The 18983-nt window shown below is 45.5% G+C and overlaps 1 protein-coding gene across 1 annotated transcript in view; it reads right to left on the bottom strand.

The window, feature by feature from the left end:
* LOC140208367 (uncharacterized) overlaps window positions 1-17881 on the bottom strand; it is a 42832-nt gene extending 24951 nt beyond the window's left edge. The window contains exons 1-3 of the mRNA XM_072276975.1: window positions 17759-17881; window positions 6119-6809; window positions 5059-5362 (exon numbers count right to left, since the gene is read on the bottom strand). Of these exons, the coding sequence (XP_072133076.1) occupies window positions 5059-5362; window positions 6119-6402 (588 nt within the window). The 5' untranslated portion in view covers window positions 6403-6809; window positions 17759-17881. The remainder of the gene's footprint in view (window positions 1-5058; window positions 5363-6118; window positions 6810-17758) is intronic.
* Between the last annotated feature and the right edge of the window lie 1102 nt (window positions 17882-18983).

The raw sequence follows: 18983 nt of genomic DNA on the forward strand, positions 1-18983 counted from the left end.
CAAGGGAGTTGCGTAGGGAGCGATCCCTGCGGAAAGCAGAGGGGGGAGAGAACGATGTGCTTATTGGTGGGATCCCGTTGGAGGTGGCGGAAGTTACGGAGAATAATATGTTGGACCCAGAGGGTGGTGGGGTGGTAGGTGAGGACCAGGGGAACCCTATTCCTAGTGGGGTGGTGGGAGGATGGAGTGAGAGCAGATGTGCGTGAAATGGGGGAGATGCGTTTGAGAGCCAAGTTGGTGGTGGAGGAAGGGAAGCCCCTTTCTTAAAAAAGGAGGACATCTCCCTTGTCCTGGAATGAAAAGCCTCATCCTGAGAGCAGATGCGGCGGAGATGGAGGCATTGCGAGAAGGGGATGGCATTTTTGCAAGAGACAGGGTGAGAAGAGGAACAGTCCAAACAGCTGTGAGAGGCAGTAAGCTTATAGTAAACTTCTGAGTCCTCGGAAATATGGAATATGAGTCCTCGGGCAAGACTCCCAGAAGGTTAATTTACAGGTTGGGTTTGTGGTAAAGGAGGCAAATGCAACGCTGGCATTTATTTAAAGTGAAGTAGCATATATAAGCAAGGAGATAATGCTGGTACTTTCTAAACTCTACTTAAGAGTATTTGGGACCCATATCTCAGAAAAGGTGTGTTGTCATTGGGGAGAGTCCAGAGGATGTTCAAGATGATTCCGGGAATGAAGGGGTTAAGATATGAGGAGTGTTTGCCAGCCTTGGTCCTGTACTCCTGCACTGACCTATGTTTAATAAACGCGGGTGGGGAGGGGGTGTTAAATCTCACTGAAACCCACCGAATGTGGAAAGGTCTCGATGGGGTGGATGAGGAGAGGACTTTTCGTATGGTGGGGGTAGCCATAACAGAGGGCACAGCCTCAAAACTGAGCAGCGACCTTTTAGAATAGTTAAGGAGGATTTTATTTAGTCAGAGAGCAGTGAATCCATGGAATTCACTGACACAGACGGCGATGGGGGCCAAGTCTGTTGGTACATTTCAGGCAGAAGCTAATAGTTTGCCGATCAGTCAGGGCATTACAGGACATGTCGAGGAGGCAGGTGTATGGGGCTGAGTGAGAACCGGGATCAGCCATGATAGAACGGCGGAGCAGACTTGATGGGGCTGAATGGCCTAATTCTACTCCTATGTCTTATGGTCTTTTACTGCTAGTGTCTTACACAGTGAAGATTGACACAAAATACTTACTACATTCCACCACTATTTCTTTGCTCTTTTACTAACTCGCAGCATCATCTTCCAGCGGTACAATATCAACTCTTGCCTCTCTTTTGCTCTTTATATACCTGAACAAATTTTGATACTTGATATTATTGGCTCACTTACCTTAATGTTTCATCTTGTCTCTCCTGTGTTTTTTTTTTCAGTTGTCTCCTGTTGGTTATGTACGTTTGTAAAAGCTTTCCAATCCTCTCATTCCCACTGTTTTCTTGCTATATTATATGACCCTGCTTTTGCTTTTATCAAAAACAGGAGAAACTCTGTGGATGCTGGAAATCCAACTAACACATAGACAAAATGCTGGAGGAACCTAGGAGGCCAGGCAGCGTATATGGGAAATAGTGAACAGTCGATGTTTTGGGCCGAGACCCTTCATCAGAACTGGGGGAAAAAAGATGACACGTCAGAGTCTGGGGGTGAATTGGGTGGAAGAAGTGGTAGGTGATAGGTGAAACTGGGAGAGGGGGAGTAGTGAAGGAAAAAACTTCTTCAGACATAATTTCCTTAACAATTCTCGAAAGATCATTGCTAATGCATCCACATCTCTTCAGTCACCATTTCAGATCTCTGGGGTGTACACCATCTGGTCCAGGTGATCTATTTACCTCCAGACCATCTCTGTTTCCCAAGACCCTTCTCCCGATTAATGTAACTTTACACATTCTGACCAGTGACATCTGCGAATTCCATATTCCTGCCAGTGTCTTTGAAAGATAAGAGTGATGTACAATACTTATTCAGTTCATCTGCCATCACCTTGCACCCCCACCCCATTACTACCTCTCCAGCATCATTTTCCAGTGGTTTGATATCCACTTCCGCCTCTCTTTTACACTATATGTAACTGAAGAAAAAAATTGGTATCCTCTTTAATATTACTGGCAAGCTCACCTATGTATTCCATCTTTTCCTTCTCAATTATTTTAGTTACATTCTGTTGGGTTTTAAAAGCTTCCCAGTCCTCTAACTTCCTAGTAATTTTTGCTCTGTGCCCTCTCTTATCAGCCATGGGTTTACCACCTTACTATTAGAATACTGCTTACTCTTTCTGATGTATATATCCTGTGCCTTCTGAATTGCTTCCAGAAATTACAGCCATTGCAAATGTTTTCATCGCTACCTGTGTTCTTTTCAAATCAATATTGACCAATTTTTCTCTCATGCCTCTCTAATTCTCTTTACTCCACATCTGACTTTAGCTTCTCCTTCTCCAATGTCAGGGTGAATCTGATCACATTAAGATGACTTGCCCCTGAGAGTTATTTGAACTAAAGTAACCATATTAATTCCGGTTCATTACAACACCCAATCCAGAATAGCTGAACCCAAAGTGGGATCAACCATGAGCTGCTCTAAAAAAGCATCTTGTAGGCATTCTAGGAATTCCTCCTCTTGACACCAACACCATCCTAATTTTCCTAATCACCTGCATGATAATCCTCCATGACTATTGTAACATTGCCCTTTTGGCAGGCATTTTCTATCTCCCATTGTCATTTGTGGACCACATACTACTGTTTGGGGTCTCTATACAATTCCCATCAGGGATTTTTTTAAACATTTGCTGTTCCTTAATTCTACCCACAGATTCTACGCCTTACAACACTTGCCACGTCTAATGATTTTATTTAATATTTTACCATAAGCCACACAACCCCACTACCAGCTTGTTCTTTCAAGAAACATATAAGTATCTGGGAAACAAGAGGACCTGCCGATGCTCGAAATCTAGAGAAATACACACAACGTGCTGGAGGAGCTCAGCATGACGGGCAGCATCTATGGATGGGAATCAACATTTCGGGCCAAGACGCTTCATCGGGACTCTTGATACCCACGTATCTGGAATATCAACAAGCAAAGACAATAGAAAGTAGTGTGAAATAGGGAAAACCTTTGACAAAATTTAGTTCAAGGCAAAAAAAAACCTGCCAAACAGAGCTCAATTGTTAACAAATACAACAACGGCAATAATCAATTTCATCAATACCGACATTGACTTTTTTTAAATAAAAAATATCACGGTCCCATTTCAATCAGTAAAATTTACAAAGATAAATAAGAACTTTAGAAAACTTTCGAAAAGACTATTTATACTCAAACCCACTTAGATTAACACTACCTTGGACAGAAGGAGGAAGAGAAATAACACACACGAAAGAGAAATCACACAACAGTCAGCTAAAACTTCTAAGTATATATTTTCATCAAAACTGAACAGGGTTCAGCACTCCATGTGTGTATAAGCAATCGTGATAAGATATACAGACCAGAAAACTTAAATGAGTGGCCAACTCAGAAAAATGAATCGTCACTATGAAAATTTTACTGATTGAAATGGGACCAAGATATTTTTATTAAAAAAGTCAATGTCAGTATTAACCAGTGGAATGAGAATGATCTTCCATGGGAGACATCTCAACGATCTGAGTAGACTAGATGTTGACAAAGAAGCATCGAGCACCTGACTGAGAGTTGGAGAGCTCGTCCCAGAAACAGAGGGGTTTCTTGCAGAAATACAGGACAAGGTGGGTAACAAAAGGAAATAAAAAAATGAAAATATATGAAATACAAACCAACAAGGCAGTAAGTGCAGAAAATGCCAAGAGAAACCAGACACAATCCAACACATTCCAGGATCCTGCAGCAGTTTAACTCAATCTGATTGCTTACACAGGTACAATCAAGTGGCAAATATCATTCACCAAAATCTTGCTTTGAAATACAAACTCATGAATGACCACCATCACTTCATTAAGGCACCATAAATTCAAGCCTGTTCCAGTTAGGGACAGAATCTCACAATTTATATGATAATCAATACATTATTACAGATAGGATAATCTAAAATAACCATCCAGATATAATATTACAGGATAAACAACAGGAACAACTCCCTCAGTAGACAAACCATTCTCAACACACACTTTTCTCGACCAGTGGAGCACCTCACCACAGGTATTGTTTGTGTCAGACAAAAGATTTTATCTGTCAATCAGCTTCCAAAGTTTCCACTCTGTCATTCGTTGCCACACCCCGCTGCTGATTCCCTTCTCATCATACGTTTTTAATCCGACCATCGTCCAGAGCCCCTAACACCGCCCTGTGCAAACCCGCCCCTGGTTTCTGACCCTACTCTGTTGAACATCCAACTAATGGTTTCCCATTCTGCTTTCAGTCTTCAGAGGACAGTGGTGTTTTCTAACAACCCTTTAGAAGCAGGGAAAATGACCCATAATGTGGAAATGAGCCCTGAATAAGGAGGTTAACTCCCAATGTCATTCTTCCTCAGCCCAGAGATTAGAGGGGCGATGAACATGTCAGACAGAACTGCAGTCAGCTCGACTTCTTCAGTCTGCAGAGAATTCAAGGGAAACCTCTTCACCCACAGAGTGGTGACTGTTTGGAACCCATCACCACAGGGACAGCGAGAGGAGAACAACAGGGGAGGATTTAAAAGGACTGTTGTGGAACTGAATGACTGGCAGGGTCCAGCAGGCCTGAGTTGACTCTCTACTGTACACTAGGTGTGTTATAAATTCACTAAGTACCACAGACAGAGTTTAAAATAGAACTGATTTATTTGTCTCAGATCCAGAATATTAAACTCCAGTCCCATTAGAGGTGAATGTGCCACAGAAAAAACTCCTCCCATGCCCAGTGACCAGGGTGCAGATCTGGGTGTGGTGAGCAGCAGCAATAATTGCAGAGTTCAGCACCAACAGTTACTCTCAAAATTGCATTCAGCAACGATGATGGACAAATATCCAGCATTCAGCTTATTGAAAGTTTCTCACAGTGTGAACCCGGCAGTGTGTCACAAGGTTAGATGACTGAGTGAATCCCTTCCCACATTCACAGCAGGTGAATGGCTTCTCCCCAGTGTGAACTCTCTGGTGACTCTGTAGGTGGGATGACTGAGTGAATGTTTTCCCACAGACTGAGCAGGTGAACGGCTTATCCCCAGTGTGAACTCGCTGATGTCTCTGTAGGTTGGATGACTGAGTGAACGTTTTCCCACAGTCTGAGCAGGTGAACGGCTTCTCCCCAGTGTGAACTCGCTGATGACTCTGTAGGTCGGATGACTGAGTGAATGTCTTCCCACAGTCCAAGCAGGTGAACGGCCTCTCTCCAGTGTGAACTCGCTGGTGACTCCGTAGGTGATATAATAAAGTGAACATTTTCCCACAGACTGAGCAAGTGAACGGCTTCTTCCCAGTGTGAAATCGCTGGTGTCTGTGAAGGTCAGATGATCCATGGAATCCCTTCCCACAGTCTGAACAGGTGAATGGTCTCTCCCCTGTGTGAACTCGTTGGTGTGCCAGCAGATCGGATGACCGAGTGAATCCCTTCCCACAGTCTGAGCAGGTGAATGGTCTCTCCTCTGTGTGAACTCGCTGGTGTGCCAGTAGTCCGGATGACTGAGTGAATCCTTTCCCACATTCTGAGCAGGTAAATGGCTTCTCCCCAGTGTGAACTCGTTGGTGACTCTGTAGGTTGGATGACTGAGTGAATCCCTTCCCACAGACTGAGCAGGTGAACGGCTTCTCCCCAGTGTGAACTCGCTGGTGTCTCCGTAGGTGGGATGACTGAGTGAATTCCTTCCCGCATTCTGAGCAGGTGAACAGCTTCTCCCCACTGTGAACTCGCTGGTGTCTCTGTAGGGTGGAAGAGTGAGGGAATCTCTTCCCACAAGCTGAGCAGGTGAAATCCCTCTCTGCAGTGTGAACTGACTGATGTAACAGTAGGTGAGATGATTTAGTGAATCCCTTCCTACACACTGAGCATGTGAACGGCCTCTCCCCAGTGTGAACTGATTGGTGTGTCAATAGGGAGGATGACAGAGTGAATCCCTTCCCACAGACTGAGCAGATGAATGGCTTCTCCCCTGTGTGAACTGACTGATGTCTCTGTAGGTGGGATGACTGAGTGAATGTCTTCCCACAGTCTAAGCAGGTGAATGGCCTCTCCCCAGTGTGAACTCGTTGGTGACTCTGTAGGTTGGATGACTGAGTGAATGTCTTTCCACAGATTGAGCAAGTGAATGGCTTCTCCCCAGTGTGAACTGACTGGTGTCTCTGTAGGTGAGATGATCTAGTGAATCCCTTCCCACAGTCTGAGCAGGTGAACGGCCTCTCCCCAGTGTGAACTCGCTGGTGAGCCATTAGGTCAGATGACCATGTGAATCCTTCCCCACAAACTCAGCAGATGACCAGCCTTTGCCCTGTGAGAACTAACTGGTGTGTCCACAGGTGGGAAGTCTGAGTGAATCCCTTCTCACACACAGAACAGGTGAATGGCCTTGCCCAGTGTGAACTTGCTGATGTACCTTCAGTTGAGATGACCGAGTGAATCCATTCCCACTGTCTGAGCAGGTGAACGGCCTTTCCCCTGTGTAAAATGACGGGCGTGCCAGTCGGCAAGATGATCAAGTGAATCCCTCCCCACAGTCTGAGCAGGAAGGATGGTTGACTGAATCCTTTGCTCCACTTCTTAAATATCTGGATAGAGACAGTGAAACTGGTGTGTTGTGCTCGAGATTCCCAGAGACCAATTCCTTCTCATTTTTAACCTGTAAAAAGATTTACAAAATCCATCAATGGGTGTAGGACAACATTTCAGATGAGATCAGTTCAGTTGCCAAGGTGTGATCTGGCATCATACTGTTACATTGAAATTCAACCCAAGTTGGAGAGAGAAATTATGTTGTAACTGGGCACAGTGCTGGTATCTGGAAATACCATCAAATTCTCTGATGCTCTTCCTGTCTTGATAAGAATGGGATATTTCTGCCATCTCCAATCTGTGACCTGGCTCAGGTTGACTCTCTCCATTGGTATTATTCCCTGTTCCCACTGAGCTGCATGGGTCCTGGCCCCACAGTAACTGAAACACTCCCAAGCAAATAGCCTTAGTTAACGTGCAGCTGGGATTTTCTTGTATGTACTGTTAGTTCAAAGTGCCACAGTTTTAACGCCATGTAAATATCTCCTACTCAGATGTATGGTTGGTCTGCACAGCTGTTAAAAGGAAGTAGAGTGAATATTAGTATTATTTCAGGTTCTTGTCACAGTCTTAGGCTATGTCCACACTACGCCAGATAATTTTGAAAATGCCAGTTTCGAGTAAAAACGATAGGCATCCACACCAAGCATATTTCAAAATATCTCTGTCCACATTAGAACGGATATTTGGGCGAATCTCCTCCCACTGGGTATGCGCAGGACACACAGAAAACAAGCGAAGAGGAAACAGTATACTTGGTGTGTGTTTGTCCAGTTACAGAGTAGAAAACTTTAAAAGGAATTGCTCTTGGCTCTTGCGCAGGAGGACTTAAAACTGAAATCAAGTACTGGAGCGTATGGAGGCAATGGACGGGGAGTTCATGGACAGCATGACCCGGCTGACGACAAACATCGAAAAACTGACTAACTCTGTTGCATTAATAAAGCACCTTGTTAAATGTATAAAACATGTCTGCATCAGTGTTATCTTGTATTTCAATACAACGTTACATTAAGCTGTTACACATCTATTTGTCAGAGAAGTACTTGCATAAATAGGTAAACCACCTTCATACAAGCAAGGACAGAGAACAGGGCAAAGTGAGTATACTTATTTATTCAGTAAGCTATGGGTCAAGGTATTTGGTGAGTACATTTCTAACTCTTCTGGCTTCAGTCTCGTTGCCGTCTGTTCTGAAATTGTTAGGTTGGTGGGGGATTGTGTTCAAGAAAACAACAAAATGCGGTGCTGCGGCGATCTGTTCCGGCACGTCATGACAGCATATTTAAATAGTCAATAAAGCTCACTTTACAATTTAACTCTCACGCTGTTCACACCGACTGCGCTTTATAACAGCCGTCCGGCAGTGCTTGCGCAGCACCAAGCAGCAGCAGAAAAAGTATTGTTGTTGTGGTGTTGTCATGACAGCGTTTTTAAATCTCTCCATTTACCCCGTACACACTACGACGGATATTAGGCGTTTTCAGATTTATTCACTCTGGAGACAGTTTCTGAAAATCTCCTTTATCGGGGGATGAAAATGCCACTTTAGTGCGGACGGAGGGTCAAAACAAAGAGCAAAAGGTTTGTTTTCAAAATTATCCGGTGTAGTGTGGACGTAGAAAAGTACAACGCAGAAACAGGCCCTTTGGGCCATCTGGTTTGTGCTGAACTATTTAAACTGCCCAGTTCCATACCCCTACCATCCAGGTACCTATACAAACCTCTTAAATGTTGAAATTCAGCTCGCATGCACCACTTGTGCTGGCTGCTCATCCCACACACGGATGACCGTCTGTGTGAAGAAGTTTCCCCTCATGTTCCCCTCAACGTTTCACCTTTCACCTTTAACCCATGGCCTCTGGTTGTAGTCCCACCCAATCCCAGTGGAGAAAGCCAGCTTGCATTTACCGTATCTATAAACCCTCATAATAGTGGTATACCTCCATCAAACCTTCCCTCAATCTTCTACATTCCAAGGAATAAAGTCCTGACCTGTTCATTCTTTCCTTATAACCCAAGTCCTCCAGACCTGGCAACATCTTTGTGAATTTTCTCTAAACTCTTTCAACCTCTTTTACATCTTTCCTGCACGTTGGTGAGCAAAACTGCACACAATACTCCAAGTTAGGCCTCACCATTGTCTTGTACAATGTCAATATAACATCCGTCTCCTGTACTCAGTACTTTGTTTTACGAAGGCCAATTTGCCAAAACCTTTCTTTTTGTCCCCCTCGAGCTGTGACACCACTTCCAGTGAAATATAGACCTGAATTCCCAGATCCTTTTCTTCTACAGCAATCCTCAGTGCTACCTAGGTCCTATCAAAATGGAACACCTCACACTCATCTGCGTTAAATTCCATTTTCCGTTTCTCAAACCATTTTCCCAGCTGGTCCAGATCGCTCTGCAAGCCATGATAGTCTTCCTCGCTGTCCACTACACCACCAATCTTGGTGTCAGCCACAAATATGCTGATCCAGCTAACCATGTTAACATCCAGATATCTGACATAGATGACAAACAACAGATCCAGTACTGATCCCTATGACACACCACTAGTCACAGGCCTCCGGTCAGAGAGGCAACCATCTGCTACCACAGTCTGGCTTCTCCCAAAGACAGTGACTCATCCAATTTACTATCTCATCTTGAATGCTGAGTGACTGAACCTTCTTGACCAACCTCCCATATGAGACTTTGTCAAGTGCCTTGTTAAAGTCCATGTAGACAACATCCACTGCCTTGCCTTCATCCACTTTCCTGATAGCTTCCTCGAGAGACTCTATAAGATTGGTGAGACATGACCTACCGTGCACAAAGCCATGCTGCCTATCCTTAATCAGTCCACATCTATCCAAGTACTTACAGTATATATCTGGTTCCTGCACACACGTTCCAATAACTTTCCCACTACTGATGTCAAGCTCACCAATGTACAATCTCTTAGTTTAATTTAGAGCCTTCCTTGAACAGCGGAACAACATTGGCTGTCCTCCAATCCTCCAGTACCTCACCTATCACTAAGGATTATTTAACTATCTGTCCTTGAGCCCCGACAATTTCTGCACTTGTCTGCCGCAGGGTCCCAGGGAACAACTTGTCATGCCCTGGGGATTTATCCATGCTAATTTGCCTTCAGACAGCAAACACCTCCACCTCTGCAATCTGTACAGGGTCCATGAAGTTGATGGTGCTTTGCCTCACTTCTATAGACTCTGTGTCCATCTCCTGTGTAAATACGGTTGCAGAAAAAAATCTCCAACATCTATTTTGTCTCCTCATATGGATTACCATTCTGACCTTCCAGAGAATTAATTTTTCCCCTTGCCATCTTTTCGCACTTAACATATCTGCAGAATCCATGAGGATTCTCCTTCACCTTGTCTGCTGGGGCAACCTCATGCCTTCTTTTATTTCTTTCATAAGTGTTCACCTGAATTTCCTGTACTTCATAAGTACCCCATTTGTTCCTATCTGCCTGTACCTGGTATGCACCTTCTTTTTATTGATCTGGGAGATGAAGTACAAAGGGGTGATGGAGCTGCATAGTGGGAGGTGGGAGTAGAGGGAGTTAAACTAAAGTTTCAGGGGGAAATGGAAGCATGAATAACAGAACAGGTAGTGGAAGGGTTGTGGAGACAGTTGTTGTTCAGACCTCAGACAAAGTCAGGAATGAAAAAGTTGAGCATGGTGCAGTGAATATGCTGAGGCCTGTATATTTCAATGCAAGGAGCATCGTAGGAAAAGCGGATGTGTTCAGGACATGGATCAACACCCGGAATTATGACACTAGGATCTGGCAACTGTGGCCTGGGACAGGCTGCTTTGTGGCAAAGGTGTGCTTGGTAAATTGAGGCCTTCAAAGCAAAATTTTGTAAGCACAAAGTGGGTATGTGTTTGTCAGAATAAAAGGTAAAGATAGAAACTGTATCTCTTGGTTTTCAAGAGATATTGAGAACCTGGTGAAGCACAAAATAGAGTTGCAGAACAGGGATAGGCAGGTAGGTTCTTATGGAGTATAAGAAATGCAAGAGAACACATAAGAAATAAATCAGGACGGCTGAAAGAAAGCATGAGATTGCCCTCACAGAAAAGATGAAGGATAATCCTCAGGGATTCTGGAGAGAGATTAAAAGCAAAAGGATTGCAAGGCACAAAATTGGTCCTCTGGAAGACAGGAATGGCAATCCATGTGTGGAACCAAAGGAGATGGGGGAGATCTTAAATATTTTTTACATCTCATTTACTCAGGAGATGGACACAGTGTCAATGAGAGTGTGGAAAAGCGGCATTAAAATCATGGGCCCTGTACGGATTAAAGAAGAGGAGATGTTTGCTATCCTGAGGCAGATTAGGGTGGATAAATCTCCAGGGCATGACAAGGTGCTCCCTCGGACCCTACGGGAGGCAAGTGCAGAAACTGTCAGGGCCCTAGCAGAGATAATTAAATCATCCTTAGTGCTGGGGGAGTTATCCGAGGATTGTTGGATAGTCAAAGTTATTTCACTGTTCAACATAGAACATGGAAATCTACAGCATATTACAGGCCATTCAGCCCACAATGTTGTGCCAACCATGAAACTTACTCTAGAAACTGCCTAGAATTTCCCTAGCACATGGACCTCTATGTTTCTAAGCTCCATGTACCTATCTAAGAGGCTTTTAAAAGACCCTGTTGTATCTGCCTCGACCACCGCTGCTGGAAGTGCATTCCACGCACCCACCACTCTGTGTAAAAAACTTACCCATGCCATCCCCTCAGTACCTATTTCCAAGCAGCTTAAAACTATGCCCCTCATGCTGGCCATTTCAGCCCTGGGAAAAGCCTCTGGCTATCCACATGATCAATTCCCCTCATCATCCTATACACCTAAAAAAGGCTCTAAGCATAAACAAGGAAATTATACATTACTTTGAGGATTTGTTGGAAGTATACAGAACTATGAGGGTATAGATAGGGTAAATGCAAGCAGCTTTTTCCACTGATGTTGGGTGGGACGACAATATTTACCTCAGAAATTCCCTAGAGTTCCCCATAGCCCTCTATTTTTCTACGCGCCATGTACCTATCCAGAAGCCTCTTAAAAGACCCTATTGTATCCGGCTTCATCACAGTCACCGGCAGCCCATTCCACGCACTCACCACTCTGCATAAAAAAACTAACCCCTTGTGGTGATATCACGTGTCAGGAGGTGACTGGACAGAGTTCCCAACATGAGCAGAAATGAAGAATGATCTAGAAGCATGGCAGTGTAAGACATGGTTTTGTTGCTGTTAAATACAAGTTCAATTCTGCAGAATATGGTTTGTTATTAGTAACCCACGGTACGTATAAAGAACACAACACCCCTGACATCTCCTTCGTACCTGCTTCCGAGCACCTTAAAACTGTGCCCTCTCTGCAGATTTTCTCTTGTTTGTGATTGGAGGCAGAACAAAGGTGATTTTCACAACAGCTGATGTAAAAGATTTTGTTCCCTTTCTCCGAGTTCCCAATCCTTGCATTTAGACAGCTGGAGCTCAGCTCTGTCTGAGAGATCCATCGGTTCCCATTCCCTCATCAGCCGGAAGCTCTCCGGGGCCCGTGTACGGATGGTGGGGCTGAGAGAGAGGGAAGAGAGCAGGACTGTCCTGGGATTGTGGGTCACGGTGTCCGGAATTAACAGCAACTGTCCCGAAGTCGGTGTTGAAACCCCCTACTAAACCCCGGAAACTCACTCTGACCTGCAGGCAACCTACTTAGGCCACTGTACTGCGCGCATGCGTGATATTCGGCAACGTCACAACCCTGACACCTGCGCATTTGATCGGTGCTTCGGCGACGGCGAACTTTCTAATGCAGGGATTTATGGGTAATGCCGGCGCCATTACAAGTTTCTGGAAGCACCGGTTCCATGTCCATACTTAAGTATTTTTTTGTGTATATAGAAAATTCAGCAGCTGTTTTAACACAGAAAGCGGTTCGCATAAACAATATACTCAATATCAACGTGTATCAAATGCCAAAGTACAATCCTCTTACAAATGTAGATATAAAACACAAGAGATTCTGCAGTTGCTGGAAATACAGAGACATACACACACAAAATGCTGGAGGAACTCTGCAGTTCAGGCAGCGACTAAGCAGAGGAGTACACAGTGTAGGCATGCTGAAAGGGTTTGGCCTGAATGTTACCTATTTATTCCTCTACACATTTGTTGCCTGATCCGCTGATTTCTTCAGTATTTTGCAGAAATTAACCAACTTTTTTTTCAATCAATCGGTTTGCAAATGTTTCTGATCTTCATTTGTAGACACATCCTGCTGGTCTTATTCCGCCTCCTCCTCAGAAACTCTAGACCCCATCTCTCTCCGGAGCCTCAAAGCCCTGACTCGGGCCGGCACCTCATTGGTTTCTGAATCTGCTCCATCGAAGATTCATTTGCTAGTCTGCTGTCAGACTTTAGAGGCGCATTGCAACAACCCAGCTGTCTGAGGCACAGCCCTTTGAAATTAGTGAAAGTGACCAAAAACATTGAAAAGAGCAGCGAAGAAGGAGTTTAGCTAAATTATTTCACAGCACTGAAGAACTTCAAATACACAGGGAGCTCATCGTCTTATTCAGCCTGGAGAAAATCATGCAGGGAATTCATGCAGGTGTATAAGATGATGAGAGATATTGGTCGTGTGGATAGCCAGAGGCTTTTTCCCAGGGCTGAAATGCCTAACACGAGGGGCATAGTTTTAAGGTGCTTGGAAGCAGGCGCACAGGAGATGTCAAAGAGTGGTGGGTGTGTGGAATGCACAGCCAGAGACATTGGTAGACGTGGATACAATAGGGTCTTTTAAGACACTTAGACAATCGACAATAGGTGCAGGAGTAGGCCATTCATCCCTTTGAGTCAGAACCACCTTTCACTGTGATCATGGCTGATCATCCACAATCAGTATCCAGTTCCTGCCTTATCCCCATAACCTTTGATTCCGCTATCTTTAAGAGCTCTATCCATCTCTTACTTGAGAGCATCCAGAGACTTGGCCTCCACAGCCTTCTGAGGCAGAGCATTCCACAGAACCACAACCCTCTGGGTGAAAAAGTTTTTCCTCAACTCCGTTCTAAATTGTCTATCCCTTATTCTTAAACTGTGGCCTCTGGTTCTGGACTCCCCCAACATCGGGAACATGTTTCCTGCCTCTAGCATGTCCAATCCCTTAATAACCTTATACGTTTCAATCAGATCCCCTCTCATCCTTCAAATTCCAGTGTATATAACCCCAGTCACTCCAATCTTTCAACATATGACAGTCCCACCATCCCAGGAATTAACCTTGTGAAACTATGCTACACTCCCTCAACAGCTAGAATGTCCTTCCTCAAATTTGGAGAGCAAAACTGTACACAATATTCCAGGTGTGGTCTCACCAGGGCCCTGTACAATTGCAGAAGGACCTCTTTGCTCTTATACTCAATTCCCCTTGTTATGAAGGCCAGCATGCCATTAGCTTTCTTCACTGCCTGCTGTACCTGCACGCTTGCTTTCAGTGACTGATGAACAAGAGCACCGAGATCTCGTTGTACTTCCCCTTTTCCTAACTTAACACCATTTAGATAGTAATCTGCCTTCCTGTTCTTGCCACCAAAGTGGATAACCTCACATTTATTCACATTAAACTGCACCTGCCATGCATCTGCCCACTCACCCAACCTGTCCAAGTCACCCTGCATTCTCATAATGTCCTGCTCACATTTCACACTGCCACCCAGCTTTGTGTCATCTGCAAATTTGCTAATGTTACTTTTAATCCCTTCATCTAAATCATTAATGTATATTGTAAATAGCTGCGGTCCCAGCACCGAGCCTTGCGGTACCCCACTGGTCACTGCCTGAAAAGGACACATTAATCCCTACTCTTTATTTCCTGTCTGCCAACCAATTTTCTATCCATGTCAGTACCCTACCCCGAATACCATTTGCTCTAATTTTGCACACTAACCTCCTATGTGGGACCTTATCAAAGGCTTTCTGAAAGTCCAGGTACTCTACATCCACTGGCTTTCCCATGTCCATTTTCATAGTTACGTTCTCAAAAAATTCCAGAAGATTAGTCAAGCATCATTTTCCCATCGTAAATCCATGCTGACTGGGACCTATCCTGCCACTGCTATCCAAATGTGCCACTATTACATCTTTTACAATTGATTCCAGCATCTTCCCCACCACTGATGTCAGACTAACTGGTCAAAAATTGCCTATTTTCTCTCTCCCTCCTTTCTTCAAAAGTGGGATAACATTAGCTACCCTCCAATCCACAGGAACTGATCCTGAATCTATAGAACATTGGAAAATGATTACCAATAGACAGGTACATGGAGCTTAGGAAAATAGAGGGCAATGCGGTCGGGAAATTCCAGGCAGTTTCTGGAGTAGGTTACATGATCGGCACAACATTGTGAGCCGAGGGGCCTGTAATCTGCTCTAGATTTCTGATTCTATGAAGTTCAAGGGAAATCTCTTCTCCTGCAGAGTAGTGACGAGTTGCAACCTGTCATCATGGGGAGAGTGAGAGGTGAAGTGAACAACAGGGCTAGATTTTACAATACTGATATGGAACAGAAACATGGGCAAGGACCAGACGGACTGAGTGGCCTCTCTAGTGTACAGAGTGAGTGTGGCAGAGACAGTAAGTATCTGTGACATGAGATTTGAAACAGAACTGATTTATCTTTTACAGATCCACAATATTAAACACCAGTCTAGTTTAAGGCTAACATCAGAAGAACGTTGGATTTGATAAGGTACACCATGCAAGGCTTATTGAGAAAGTAAGGAGGCCTGGGATCCAAGGGGAGATTGCTTTGTGGATCAAGAGCTGGCTTGCCCACAGAAGGCAAAGAGTGGTTGTAGACAGGTCATATTCTGCATGGAGGTCGGTGACCAGTTGTGTGCCTCAGGGATCTGTTCTGGGACCCCTACTCTTTGTGATTTTTATAAATGACCTGGATGAGGAAGTGGACAGATGGGTTAGTAAATTTGCTGATGACACAAAGGTTTGAGGTGTTGCAGATAGTGTGGAGGGCTGTCAGAGGTTACAGCGGACATTGATAGGATGCAAAACAGGGCTGAGAAGTAGAAGATGGAATTCAACCCAGATCAGTGTGAGGTGGCTCACTTTGGTAGGTCAAATATGATGGCAGAATATAGTATTAATGGTAAGACTCTTGGCAGTGTGGAGGATCAGAGGCATCTTGTGGTCAGAGTCCATAAGTCAGTCAAAGCTGCTACGCAGGTTGACTCTGTGGTTAAGAAGGCGTACGGTGCATTGGCCTAAATCAACCCTGGGATTGAGTTTAGGAGCCAAGAGGTAGTGTTACAGCTAAATAGGACCCTGGTCAACCCCACTTGGAGTACTGTGCTCAGTTCTGTTTGCATCACTACAGGAAGGACGTGGAAACCATAGAAAGAGTGCAGAAGAGATTTACAAGGATGTTGCCTGGATTGGGGAGCATGCCTTATGAGAATAGGTTGAGTGAACATGGCCTTTTCTCCTTGGGGCGATGGAGGATGAGTGGTGACCTGATAGAGGTGTATAAGACGATGAGAGGCATTGATCTTGTGGATAGTCAGAGGCTTTTTCCCAGGGCTGAAATGGTTGCCACAAGAGGATACAGGTTTAAGGTGCTGGGGAGTAGGTGCAGAGGAGATGTCAGGGGTAAGTTCCTTGTTTGCACAGAGTGGTGAGTGCGTGGAATGGGCTGCCGGCGACGGTAGTGGAGGCGGATATGATAGGGTCTTTTAAGAGACTCCTGGATAGATACAGCGAGGTGAGAAAAATAGAGGGCTATGGGTAACCCTAGGTAATTTCTGAGGTAAGGATATATTCGGCACAGCTTTGTGGCTGAAGGGCCTATGTTCTGCTGTAGTTTTTCTATGTTTCTAATTTCTATTCACATTCCTCTGGCCTCACTGGACAGGACCACTGAAACATCAAGTGAGAAACAGCAGGAGGTCGCCATTCAGCCCCTCTAACCATCAACAAGATGACGGCTGCTCTCCCATCTCAGCCACATGTTTCTGTCCGATCCTCATTTCCTCGATCCCTTCGGTCTCCACACATCTGCTGGTCTCTGTTTTATGTGAGGATGATCACTGAGTCTTCACCGGCCTCTGTGATGGGGATTTACAGACTTTCACCCCCCTTGGAGTGGAGACATTTCCCCTCATCTCAGTCCCGGACAGTCCACCCCCTTTTTCAGAGACTGGGATCCCTGGTTCAACTGGTAATGATGTTGTGCATTTCAATGTGTTCACCTCTCAGTCCTCAATTCTCCAAATGAAAGGGTTATTGCATTTGATCTTTCTTCATATGATGACCCCACCACTCCAGGGATCAGTCTGGTGAATCTTCATTGCACTCTCTATAACAAATACTCTCTAACCTCTTTGTTAATCCTCTATGGAATTAATTTCCATCTTCTGCAGCCCCGTGTTGCCCCAAACACTCACCTCCCACCCCCGTCACTATTTCCACCTTCCCACCTCCCCCTCACCTGGATCCACCTCTCACTCCCCAGCTCTTGCCCCATCCCCACCCCTCACCTCTTTTCTCGGACTATTTCCCGTCCACTCTCAGTCCAGAGGGAGGGTCTCGGCCCGAAATGTTGACGGTCCATTTCCCTCCACAGATGCTGCCCGACCCACTGAGTTCCTCCGGCAGTTTGTTCTTTGGTCTGTGTGACCCGTGTTAGTGTGGGGAGCGGGATTTTACACCATATTCCCGGTACAGTCTCAACAAAACACAAATAATTGTCACTTTGCCGGACCATCGGCCCCGCTTGCAGGGCAACAGTCTGCCGGTGTTTGCCCCCCAATGTGGTGAATCGCCACCACCGTGGGCTCAGACATTTCCACAGATGAGCCCCTCCTGTCCCCACCGGGACAAACATCCTGTCCGCCCCCTCTCTCACCGTCTTCATCCTCTCCCTCCCCGGGGAACCGGCATCAAACCGACGGGCCGAGCGGTCTCCTCCTACCTCTCAGCGACACATCAGACTCCGGCCGCAGGAGACGCTTCACAAACGCCCCAACTTCCCTCGGAGGGAAATGGAAATAAATCAGAAAGCGGACATTTACTTTGACGGTTGTCCCGCCGTGACGGAAAGTTCGGGAGACGGAGTCAGCGGGGGTAACGCCCTCTCGGTTAGTCCGCCTCCGCTATTGGCTGGAAGCAGTGATTGACATCGCTTCGCACCAATGGGAATAGCGCAGCGCCTGACTCCTCTGTTGACCGCGGTGGGGGAGGGGCTGGTCACGTGATTAGTAGCCCGGCCGTTAAACCGACCAAGCTCGAGCTCACCAGCGCGCGGGGCACAAAAGGCCCCGGATGATCGGTTGAGGTGAGAAGGGATCTCCGGGTTGGGGGTCTCACCGGGCGGCGTTTTCAACACCGACTTCGGGTAGTTGCTGTGACTCCGGACTCCGTGACCCGCAATCCCGGGACAGTCCTGCTCTCTTCCCTCTCTCTCAGCCCCACCATCCGTACACGGGCCCCGGGGAGCTTCCGGCTGATGAGGGAATGGGAACCGATGGGTCTCTCAGACAGAGCTGAGCTCCAGCTGTCTCAATGCAAGGATCGGGAACTCGGAGAAAGGGAACAAAATCTTTTACATCAGCTGTTGTGAAAATCACCTTTGTTCTGCCTCCAGTCACAAACAAGAGAAAACCTGCAGATGCTGGAAATCCGAGCAACACACACAAATTGCTGGAGGAACTCAGCATTAGTACTCTTTTCCATAGATGCTGCCTGGCCTGCTGAGTTCCCCCAGCATTTTGTGTCTGTTGCTGGTTCCACCCCCTCTTGTTCTGGACTTTCTACCCGTGAGAACATGTTTTGACCCACTCTCTCTGGGTACATAATGATATCAAACACCTTTGCCCTGGACAACAAGTAGCTTTCACATCACAAATGTGCCAGACTCCAATGAGACAGACTACTGCCCTTCCCTTCATATTCATTGGCATTGCCATCACTGAGTTCACCACCGTCAGTCACCTGGGGGAGGGTTCAGGGGAAATATTTATGTACAATACAGAAACTGGTGTTACCTGTGTGTATTGTGGTGATGCAAAAGTTGCTGGAGAATTTGAAAGTGGTAAGAAGTGGAGTGATAGTTTGAATCTGACTTTTTAAAGCGTCATTTAGCAAGCAAATCAGATATGGACAATGTGCAAGAAAATCCTTCATTACCCATCACAGGA

The sequence above is a fragment of the Mobula birostris genome, chromosome 13 (assembly GCF_030028105.1).
Source record: "Mobula birostris isolate sMobBir1 chromosome 13, sMobBir1.hap1, whole genome shotgun sequence".
Taxonomy (NCBI): Eukaryota; Metazoa; Chordata; class Chondrichthyes; order Myliobatiformes; family Myliobatidae; genus Mobula; species Mobula birostris.